This window comes from Teleopsis dalmanni, chromosome 1 (genome assembly GCF_002237135.1).
Source record: "Teleopsis dalmanni isolate 2A chromosome 1, ASM223713v2, whole genome shotgun sequence".
Classification (NCBI taxonomy): Eukaryota; Metazoa; Arthropoda; class Insecta; order Diptera; family Diopsidae; genus Teleopsis; species Teleopsis dalmanni.
Window position 1 is genome coordinate 50,733,428 of NC_051846.1, and position 12,409 is coordinate 50,745,836.

At 27.7% G+C, this 12,409-nt stretch overlaps 2 protein-coding genes across 3 annotated transcripts in view; one reads left to right on the forward strand and one right to left on the reverse strand.

Annotated features, from left to right (window-relative positions):
* LOC119673464 (G-protein coupled receptor Mth2-like) overlaps positions 1 to 12,409 on the reverse strand; it is a 67,326-nt gene that overhangs the window by 8,148 nt on the left and 46,769 nt on the right. The gene's annotated exons all lie outside the window — the stretch shown is intronic.
* LOC119681001 (G-protein coupled receptor Mth2-like) overlaps positions 11,417 to 12,409 on the forward strand; it is a 2,069-nt gene continuing 1,076 nt past the window's right edge. The window contains exons 1-3 of the mRNA XM_038094059.1: positions 11,417 to 11,979; positions 12,053 to 12,215; positions 12,318 to 12,406. Coding sequence (XP_037949987.1) covers positions 11,437 to 11,979; positions 12,053 to 12,215; positions 12,318 to 12,406 — 795 coding nt within the window. The 5' untranslated portion in view covers positions 11,417 to 11,436. The remainder of the gene's footprint in view (positions 11,980 to 12,052; positions 12,216 to 12,317; positions 12,407 to 12,409) is intronic.

Below are 12,409 nucleotides of genomic sequence, written 5' to 3' on the forward strand. Positions count from 1 at the left end.
TGCAAATTTTGTTTTGATGTACTGGTAAAACTATGTTATTTTATTTTTATGGTATACCAAATGAATGAATTGAAATTGAGAAATTAATAAAACTAAATTTAACATTATAATCGTATTTTTATTTTTGTCGAAAACACGTATATATTTGTTTGTGCGGCCCTTCAATCTGTACAGTGATTTGTTTTGGTCCGCGATGACATCTGGCCTGGGCAACTCTGATATATGATATTCGGTTTTCGTTGAATTGAAGAGAGTGTCCATATATAACACACAAATAACTTATTATTATTATAATAATCTCTATTGCACTATGACCAGGAGATCTATTGAATATTAGAGAGAACCAATTTAAGCGATTTTCTTTCGATGTGAAAGCTTATTTAAACTTTTTTTCTTAGATATTAGAGTGAAAAAACATGAGGTTTGAGTACCATAGAGGTTGTTCCCGATATGAAGTCTAAAACAACGATACAAAAATAGGCAACAAAAAAGATTCAAAGGTTAAGGGTTCAATATGGATAAACTGAATCGTTTTACTAGTATGTTGAAATGTATGTAGTATGTTTTGTATGTTGAAAAAGTACGTTATATGGAATATTCGATATGAAACGACAAATTAAAGAAGAAAATACTTAAATTTTTACTTATAAATTTAATATTTTAGTCAAAGGAGCTATGTAATGCACTAAATATCTTAAAAGATTTCACAGATTATTCAAAATATATAAAATATTTTCGATTATTGTTTGCTTCTTCTTAAAGTTCGAAATAAATTTTTTCTATATTTAACTTAAGTAGCAGGTTTAATGGTTTGAAGAACTGCAGCTGTTTTCTATAAATTAAGTAAGATTTATTGGAACGATTTTTCAAAAAAATTGAGCATTAAACTGCAGACAATCAAATTTCAAAATTGTATAAAATAAATAGAATATCTATAAATTCTTAAGAAATTCGTTTTAAATACATTACTGCAAAAAAAATATTGTTAATTGTGAGAAAATTGGTTTTGACATAAATTTGTTGGCTTTATTGATATAACTATTAAAAAAAATTATAATTTAATCAATATTTATTTCACCGCCTTTTAAGTAGATTTTAACAAGTGAAATAAATCTACAGCAGTGCTTGACCCATACCTTCCTACATTTTTCGTTGATTGAGTTATGAATTTCAGCTTTTTAAGCAAGTATTATTTTATGCTTGCAATTTTGTCTTTATTGTGCAATAACGTGGTATATAGGAATTCATTTATTGCTGTTGTTACCTGTAAAAAAAATTATTTATCAGAAAACCACTCTTAATTTAAGATAATGGAATGTGCCATTCGCTTTAGTCAAGACTCTTAAACAAAATTTGTTTGGTTTTCAACGAGGATAATTCAATGAAATATTATATTCATGAGCATAATAATATTGGAAGTTAATAATACCAGTGTAAAGATAAGTACTGGGATGAACTGTCGAGCAATCAAAAGTAAAGCTTCGAAAATAAGCCCGCTGCATGAAGGATCTAGTCACCACAGAAATTTTTTATTCAGTTTATTGCAAAATATAACTCAAAGTATTCATAAGAATATGGAATATTCTTATTCAGAGAAAAGTTAAAATGGATTAATAAGGGCATCAATAATATAAACCAATTAGATAGACATACGCAATCTATTTAGAACATTTCACAGTCTTCAAGAATGAATTACGGCTTTAAATTGTCGCAGCTAACAGGTGCATGTCCTGTTAAGAAATCAATCTATGTTAAAATTTGATGTTGTTGATACGAATAAGTAGTTCCCATTATCTTAGATCTTTGGTATCTGTACTTTATTTTTCATAGTAGTTGAGGTGCTAATGACCAGGTATGTTAGCTTCTGATCAAAACGTATTAAGTGATTCAATTATACACGATTTAAAAATTTTGACATACTTAAATTATATGTATACACTGGTAACTTAATATAATCTTTGGAGGTATTCATCAGCAACGATTACAATAGGATGTAGTAATGAATAAGAACAGTGGAAGCGTGTTGAATAAGAAAAATTAAGGTGCTGTATGTCAACACCATTTTGTCTCCCTTTAAATTTTGTTCCAGGTGTGATTCAAATACATGTATTTGATGTCAGTATAAAATTACTTTTCTTCAATGCTATATACTTCATTAAGAATTACCATCTAAAAGGTGTGAGAATCGATGTGGCTGTTATGTAGGATATCTGAAAATGGCTATGGAATATAAATCCCTGATAACTTTCGAGTTCTAGAAATATACAGTTAATTCGCTCTTTTATAAGTTTTAGAATAACAAGTAAATGCTATACATATTCTTTTAAAATCGTTGTTTATTTGTAATATTAAATGTTTTAACATAATTAAGAATAAAGAGGTTTTTTCGAACAGTAGTAAACTACAACAACAGAAATTCATTTTATATTAGTTTTAATCAATTGTATTTTGGCTGACCATGCATCTGCTTTGAGCATTGCCAAATACCTATTATCAGTGGTCTTGGAAATAATTCTTGTATTTAATTCTTCGTAAATAATTATTTTTGAGACTCCAAGTACCAGGAATCGAATATAGAATATAAATATAGTTAATGAATTGTTAACATATTACTACTGCCTTTAAATAAAATGAAATAAAATTGCAATAAAAATATTAATAAATTCTAAAACTATATTCGTTTAGAGCAAATGAAATTAACAATTTTATTTTCCAAATAATTCGTACTTTTATAAGTTTGCGATTGCATGCTTTATCAGCGTATAATTGGCAGATAATAGGCATTCTAAATAAATTGAATTCATTTATTCGAAATTATCGGTGGGTGTACGCTGATTAGATTTGAACGTAAACGACGTCCGCAAAAATTTATTAAAACAAAATGAACTGTTCAAGTTTGCATTTTATTTTGTAAATACTAGTAAATATACGTTCAATCAAAATATTTACTTTGTACTTATACTGAAAGAGTTTTTGTAAGTACAATCAAGTAAATGAAATGAAATATATTTAATAATTAAAATATTTTCGTTCAAATTTAATGTTATATAAAAAACTTATAACGCCCTTCAATTTAATTTATCATTCACATGAAGATATAAAAAAATGTATATTTTTATATAGGCAATACCGGCGATCCAAAGTGGATCCACTTTGGACAATATGCCCACTGTGCTATATTTTTATATAATAAAAAATAAAAAGATTTTTCGAACAATAGCGAACTACAACAACAAAAATTTATTTTATATTATTTTAATTAATTGAGTTTTTGGCTGACCATAAAAAATATTTGTATTGCTTCTGATTGAGATTTTGCCCAAATTTATTACATTCTTTTGACATACGAATAGGCCTAAGTGGATCCACTTAGGTCTATTGGCCTATTGTACTATAATTTTATATAATAAAATCACTTGTATAATAATATCACTTGTGATTGAAATTTTGCTTAAATTTATTGTATACTTTTGTATACAATACATTTTTTTGTCGTCAGATATTAAAGTTGTTTATATATCTTTCATGCGATATCTTTTAGTATCAATTTTATCTCAATTTGAGATAAATTTTGATGGATTGTCGGCTTTATCTACAGTTTGTGATATATCCGCATAAAAATTATTATTTTCATAACCACATAAAAAAAGTCAAGTGAAGATAAGACGAATTGGTGGCCAATACACATCATCAAAAGTTTAAATTACACGCCTACCATATTTCTCGCATAACAAAACAAAAAAGGAGAGGGGAATGTTGTGGATTCTGACATCGTCCTGTTGAAATCATATATATTCCAGGTCCATGTTAGATCATATATATTCCAGTGATTATAATTTAAACTGGTTCTATCAACTTATCTGATCAAATGCATGTTATTTAATGCCGTACCATGTAAATTCATAGAAAATATTCATATATGTATGTACATATGGATAGATATACTTACAAACTGTAAAAAGTACTACAACCAATATGAAATTATTTGAATTTTAAAAATTTCAAATGTGTAGCTTATATGTTTATAATAATTCTTTGTTGGATGAAATTTATTTGGAGTATTTATGCTTTGTTTGGAAGATATCAGAAATTAATTAATAAAAAATGTTTTCAATTCAATATTTGTTTATTTAAAACTAAACAAAATGTTTGAAAATAAAAAGAGAAACAGAAATAAAAATGTAGTAAAAATTGATCAGGTGAATTTGGGTTTGCTGCATTATTATTTTATCAATGTTTTCGGAAAGATTGCTTGAGTATATCGTAACCTTTAATTTAATGACTGCAATAACCAAGGGAATGGTTATTTATTAATTAATTAAAATTAGTCTAAAACATGAACAAATTAATAATATTCTCATATAATTTTGAGACAATTACAAAGTAAATTCTTTTTTAATTTTTGTTTACGATCTGATATTACAGATGGTGTTAGTAGATTGATAACTATAAAATTGTTTTTCGTAGTAACAACCAAATTTGCTCTTAGTAGACTATAATATGCTGAAGTAGTTTTGCTCTTAAAATAGATCATTAACAACGGGCGGTTTAGCTGCCCAGATTAAACTCACAACTTATACTTCTTTACTTTTACTTTTTACTATATCTCTAGAAAGGTTATCTTATATGGTTCGTGTCAAGTAAGATACCTGGTTTTAGTTGCTATCATAAGGCTAGTGCTATTTTTGTGTTCCGATATCGATATCATATAGTCTAAGCTCAGAACCACATTAAGTACACTAAGAGTTATGGTGTTACCATTTATTGTAGTGCAACTTAATCCCGTCTGTATAATGTTACAGCTGTCTTACACTAATTTTCAGTCGGATATCTTTTGATATTAAACAATTCTGTGGTGTTTCTTTCATTTTTGATGAACAGCAATTTATTTGTTATTCTGTCATACTGGAAATGATTGTTTATATTACACATAATAAATAATTACAAAATTAATATATTTTAATAAAAATGTAGTAATTCATAATTAGAAATATTTATACTTAAAGTACATATTAATTAATAATTATACTATCTGTAAAATTTAACAAATGCAAAAACTTATATTTTGTTAATCACTTATTTATAAAATATTTATACTTATTTTAGTCAATATCACACTTTTGTTTCTTTTATTATAGAATTATATTAAAAACATATTGTTTTTCTTATACTACTGAATAACTTACTCTCTAATAAAAAAAACTTTTTGTCTATCAAAAACAAATTGACTGAATTACTCTAATATAAATAAGTACTTAAAGTATATCAGTTTGATTTTCCCATTACGTTTGAACAAGGCGTTAATGGAACTCAATTTATGATTGTCTAATTGTGTTTGCATATGAACTAAGCAAATTAATTAATAAATATTAGCCAAGCATAAATTATAGGGAGTACACAGCACGAGGGAGTAAGCAAATAAATTAAATTCAATATCTACTTCAATGTTTAGATACTTTATCAACTCGCTACTCCCATACTAGCGCTTTCATCCTGTCGTTGGGGCGTATTATGTGTCATTTTGGCATATAAATTACAATGGAAAAAGTTAAATAAAAACGTCATACTTCGTTATTTAATTCACAACGAAAAACAAAAAAAAAAGAATAATAGAAACCATGCTTATGATATTAGCTCGTGCCTCATAGATAAGAACAGATAAAATACTTTTAGAAATCTGTAAATGCGTTCACATTGAATTAAGCACTGAATTTATACTTCATATGTACTTTACATTGCTGCACGAAAGTTATTTTGTATATAATTTTGTTGTTATTGTACTTGTACGTATGTAATTAACATATAATTATATTAAAAGTGTTTTTAAGTTGCCAATTAAAAAAAAAATAGGGTGAGTGTGTGTGTGTATGATTTATTTTCCGCTGAAGTGAGTCAGCGATAATGTTTCGAAACTGTAAATCCCAAGCAAAATAATAGCCCACCTCATCGGAAGCTGTCTGGCAGGTATTGTTATTAGCTTTTTATAGATGAGAATATTTCGTACGTAAATACGATTTCTATTATTAGCAGAAATCAATTTACATACGAGTATAATAACAAAAATGAAATTTAGTTAGTAACTAACAAAACAATCATGAAAAACAGGCAAAAATTAGAATTGAAAATACTTATATTACTATAATTATATTACTATTATTAACTATTTAAAAAATTTTGTAAACTCTTCAATAAAGAGTTTGAGTTCTATATTATTAGGTTATATATATAATTTATATCCCACATAAATAACGCCACTGCTTAAAAGTCTATTTGACTTTTCTTTTAGGACGCCAATCAAACAGTTAACTATTCTAGTTAATTAGTTAGCTGTTAAGTTAATACCAAAATATCTAAAGTTGACGAGTTATGAATATATAAGATTTTATTTAAAGCTTAACTTATGAATTTTTAGTTATTCTAAAGTTATACTGGATTCTATAATGTCAATCTAACTAACAGAGAATATTGGTTCGAATAAACAGAACAAGAGAATACGTTATATGATATATTAACGTTTATCAATAAGTATAACTTATTTCTTAAATCAGCACTGAATAAGTAATGTGGGCTTTATAATTTCACGGTCAACTTGATTGACCAACTGAGATGACTCTTCAATAAAAGATATGCTCTTATTATTTTGGATATCAAGTTACCTCATTATGATTCCAATTTCAATTTTTAAAATATTATATAGCTTCTTAGGATAGGTATATTAATAGAAATAATTTACAGAGTTATTTATTTCAATATATAAGAGAAAAAGAAACAAGTTACCATACCGACCATTAACTTATTATAATTATTAATTTTTTATAATACCCGAGTATATGTGTCAGTACTTTTAAGGCTTATGGTTCATGATAACAGAATTTTTGATTTTATGGCTCAAGAAAAAAAATTTGAAACTAATGTTCCATCAAAAGTACACAGTTTGAACATAGATTGAAACCTTTTTAAACGAAAGAGATTTCAACTCGTGATAACAGATTGCTTACAAGAATATATTCCCTGCACAACGATGCTGTATTAGAGTGTCGTAAGGATCTTGGTTTATGCTCTTATAAGGGCACGGTAATTATAAGATAATCGTTTGAATTGCGACTGAATTCAATGGATTTCAGTGGCATCTTCCAGTTCAGTGAAGGCGCTTGAAAATTTCGAAGTCGAACTATTTCTTTAATGTAGGTACTACGTCAAATGTATTTCGATTAAGAAAAATTGAGTATATTGATTTTATATATTCTATATAGTTATTCAAAGGGTTGTAAAAAAACATCTTTTATATGTTCGCAGCTTTATGAATATGTTAAAATTTATAGTCTTTATCACCATCAATTTTTTTATAATAAAGAATTTATAATTAAGAGAAAAAAATAATATGTGTATGATATTTACTTTACGAAAAACATTGATTGTAGTTGTAAGTTTTTGTTAAGTGACAGTCTAAAAAGGTGACTTAAAAACTCACTCTCACTATAACTAAACTTTAATTCCATCTTAGACCTATAATGGTGGTCTTTATTTTTATTTGTTTATTTTATTTAAAGTAAAAAAAAATGTGATTTATAGTAATTTGAAATAGAGAGTTCAGTTACTACGACCTTTGCAGCTCATATTATGGTGGATTGAATATATAAGTACATAATTATAATACTATAAGAATGGAAATTAACAAAATTAAATTAATTTTGTCATTAAACGGCTAAAATTTCTGTTAAATTAAATGCGAAGCTGAACATTTTCCCTTAATTGTTTTGAATAAATTTTTCATATCAATTTAAAGCATCTCTATTTTTCTAAGGCCCTGTTGACATTTAGTGGAATAACACCAAGGAAGATTGTAAAACATTTTAGATAACTTATTTTGTTAAACTGCAGTTGAATTTAGAAGAACTATTTCTCATCTTAGTTTAAACCATCTCTGTTTTTGCTAATTCATATAGGCTTCTAGTAGAGATCCAACAAAGAAGGTGTAAATCATTTTAAGCACCTTATTTTACTAAACTGCAGTTGGTACTAGAAGTACTATACCATGTTGGGGAAACATAAAATACTATGGGAAGAAACACAACCTTTATAACTAATATTTTATTTCAAAAGTTAAATTTTAATCGTGTGTTGATAAAAGAGTTCAAGATCTTACTAATTTTATTTTTCAAATCTAAATATTTATAAAAGATATAAAATATAATGTAAAAATATAACATAAGAGATTTACTTCCCCACAAATAAACTTCATATACAGTTTCAATAATGTCAATATTTAAGCATGCGAATGATATATTTAAGTACATTAGAAGAGAAGAGAAAGAACGGGGTACTAGCTCTCTTAAATATATTGATGTATATTTTTCTAGATATCTTTAATTCTTTAATATAAAAACTTTGCACTTTAAGTAACTAAAGAATCCCTTCTGCTTTGGGGTATTTAATTCAAATTTAAATTAGTTAGATCACTAAATATTTTCTGCTCTAATTTGTAATACTTAAATTTCCCGGGAAACAAACCCAATAACGAATGCCTCAAATATTAATATTTTCCATATATATAGTTTATTTTTTTTGTTTTATTTAATTATTAAATTAATTATAATTGTGCACACTAATTTTACTTCCGTCAATGTTGTACGAGTATAGTGGTAATCGATGGTATTTATTGCATGTGTCACGAGATGATTTATGTTATTAACCAATCACCAAATAAACCAATAAGCCACCTACGGTCACATTTGCCGGCACTCGTCCCTTAAATATTTGCTAATAGCTGTCATTGTTGATTTTGACCCATTGTTTTGTTTTCGGTTTAGCAGTAGTTCGTTAATTCAAGGACAATTCACTTAAAAACTCTTTCCGGTAACTTGTCGACATGTGTTTACTTACGTATCCTTATGTGCGCTTTGGGAGGGCACTAGTAACATTCCGAACATTCTTTCTAACCTCAAAGTATTAAGCAAACATTTTATTTAAATTATGCGACAGGATGTCAGTCAACAGACAAGAAAATAAGTTAATTTCGTTTCCCTTGAAATGTTTAATTATTCTCAGAACAAAATTATAAACAGAATGTGCTTAAAATGCAACAGGATATAGTTTTACAAATTCCTCGAAAGTTATAGAATTAATTTGAAATTTGTTTATACATATTTTATTTATTTACATATTTGTAAAATCACCCACCCAATGTTTCTTTGACTTCGATACTGCGTATAACCCACGCATGCTGATTATTATGAAAAGTGGAAGATATATATATACGTACCATAATTACAATTTAGAATGATAAATTAATATCTAAAATTAAAATTAATTTACTGGAAAAAGTCATTTAATAAGAATTTTCGAAGGATAACCTTACAATACTAACAAAATGGCTTCTGTGTATTATATTTATAGATATCTATTCTCTGTACATGTTAAGAATAAATGTTTAGGGAATTGTGATTGGGATGAGTTCTTTCATTTTTTATATAAAACGAATAACAAGCCTTGAAAAGCTAACAATGAAGTAAAGTGCAGTTATACACATAAGTGTAATTAGTAAAACCAAATAAAGATATATTTTTTTACGTTAAAAGTATGACAATGTTGCCACCTTATGCACAAATATTATTATTAGTCGTATTCCAACAGAAGCTTAGACTTGTTGCACAGAATCTTCAACTATTTGTATCTAAAGCAATATAAAGTAATTTATTTAAAGATTTGTCAGCTTCATTTGTTATCGCTCTTCTCCAGATGTTACATAGTCTTCCTCTGTTTCTGTTGCCTTGGGGGTTCCATAGAACTGTTGCGTGGCATTTTTCGTTGTACGACTTTCGAAAAGCATGGCCAAGCAAATTATATTTCGAACGCTTGACTTGTTTTTTGATATATTCTTGGTTTGTTCGTTGAAGTAGTTCCATATTTGAAATTCTACTTCGCCACCAAATTTTCAAAATATTACACAGGCATCTGTTGGTCTAGCTTTGGATTACATAGAGGCATTGTAAACATGAATTTTTGTTTAAAGAGATATTTCATTTGAATTCCATATACTATGAATGCTATTCTGGCTTTTGATATTCTTATATCCAAATTTCTTGTTGCGTCTCAATGTGTCTTAACGTAGTTACCCAAATAGCAGAACTCATTGACGTACTCGATTGATCTACCCTCAGATATGTACAGATAGCAACATACAAATTTATTATATATTATATCGTAAATACATCATTTATAATTTATCCCCTTCTTTTACGAGTATTTCGATATTCATCTGATTGATAACAGTTACTTTTACAAATCACCTCTCAACTTGCTTTAGTGATTCGTTTCTGAATAATCAACCGTATTCAAGTTCTATATTGATAACAACCGTGTATTCAATTTACCACAGTTTTTATTGTCTTTTCAAAACACTGATGACTGATTATATAGCCAAAAGACTTACAAACATATCTTTAATTGAATTTAAACTCTTTAACGGACTCACAAAGTCACTTAAATGAAATTACATGCATTGATAAAAATTTTCCGAACGCCATTTTCTATATCAAGCAAAACAATCATTTATTTCAATAGAGAAAATATCTAATAGGAAATTTGCATTTAGCTAGATAAACTTAAGGATTCTAGCTTGTTAGTTTCCAGCTAATTGCGAAGTAAAACTTATCCCTTGAATAAGTTTGGTTTTTTGTAAGGCCGACTTTAAAAGCAAATAACACTTTCTTTGTGAGTGTATGAGTATCATCATTATTATCCATAGCTATACAATCCATGTCCAGTCCATATCTCTTAGATCTTGTCAAACATTTTCACTTCATCACTTTCTCGCGGTTCTAACTTCATCCTTCTTCTGGCATCCTTACTACGTGTGCTATCCACTTCAAGCATTGCTTTTTTATGTGCTTCATCAGTTTATCGAGTTCATCATTATATCTTATGTGATATTCTCTGTGTTCTTGCACTAGTCCAAATATTTATCTCATATCCTTTTTTAAATACTGCCGATTTACTTGTTTCGGTATTAAATAACCTCAAGGATTCACTCCCATAAGTGGCTACAGACTATAGTTTATATATTATAGTAGTGACTATAGTTGTTTTATATAACAATATTTTGATTTTTCTATATATAGTTTTAGATGTTATGACCTTTTTCAAATTGTGAAAGAACCTATATCCAGCTTGTATTTTATCGTGGATATTTAACGTCTTTGTGTTATTCTCGTTGAATGCTGCTTCTAAATATTTAAAGCTGCTCCATTGACAAAAAATGTCCATGCTCCATTCTGCACTTTTTTTTTATTCCACATTTTTTGTAAAAAATTTATTAGCATAAGTCATTTATTATTTACAAGTATATTCGTATATAAATATATCTGTCATACGTAAACATAATATCTATCTTATTTAATATGTCTTTTTCTTTGAATTTCAGTTTCAATTTCAAACATGCCTCATCCAGTATGCAAATTTATGTTTCTCAGTTTCACAGCCTGCGTTTTAGTGTATTTACCACAAATTTTGGCTTATCCAGGCGAGAGTTATCATCATCGTGATGGACTACATACACCATGTACATTTTTTGATACCGTCAATGTGACAAGTGATACGAAATTTGAAAATGGTTCATATTTGCATGATGGTGTGTTGATACCAAGACATTTGGTTGGCTTATACGACTATATTTACAAGGATTTAGTTACACGGGAAGAGGTGCCACCACATTATCGTGGATGTATATGTAAAGTGAAACCTTGCATCAATTTTTGTTGCCCGTGGGGCACAATTTACAATTCAAATCTGAGCTCATGTATTAATACAAGTGAAGAACATCAATGGCCAGAACCAACAATCAATATAACACTACCAGATAGTTCACTCAAAACAGTCAACATATTTGAACAATTCGCAGTGCAAAATTTTCGTCCATGTAAGATAATGTTTTCTTTAATACCAGAGATGTATTACTACGATGGCTGGGAACTATTTTCAGTGAGTGTTAAAGATATATTTTATGTTAAGTGTATGTTCTGAAAGAAAAAAATATTTAAATGCTTTATTATAGAATGGCACAATGTTCCGTTTGGATGATGAAATTTATTTTGTTAAAAACGAATTTTGTTTAGTACCTACTGTGGTCAATGAAACAGATTTGTTTTATAAAATCAATCCAGCCAATTGTAAGGTTTCCTCAGAGTATGGTACCATGAAAATCATAAATGCTTATGGTAAGTTTTAGATAAGCAATATTTTTTATGATTATCTTTTGTAAATAATATAAGCGATGTATTTAAGAAATTGATTAATTCTTTTTTTATTTTATTTCTCAGCTATGCTTTTTTCCATACCATTTATGGTATTGACCATAGTGGTTTACCTTTTAATACCCGAACTGCGTAATCAACATGGAAAATCTTTGGTT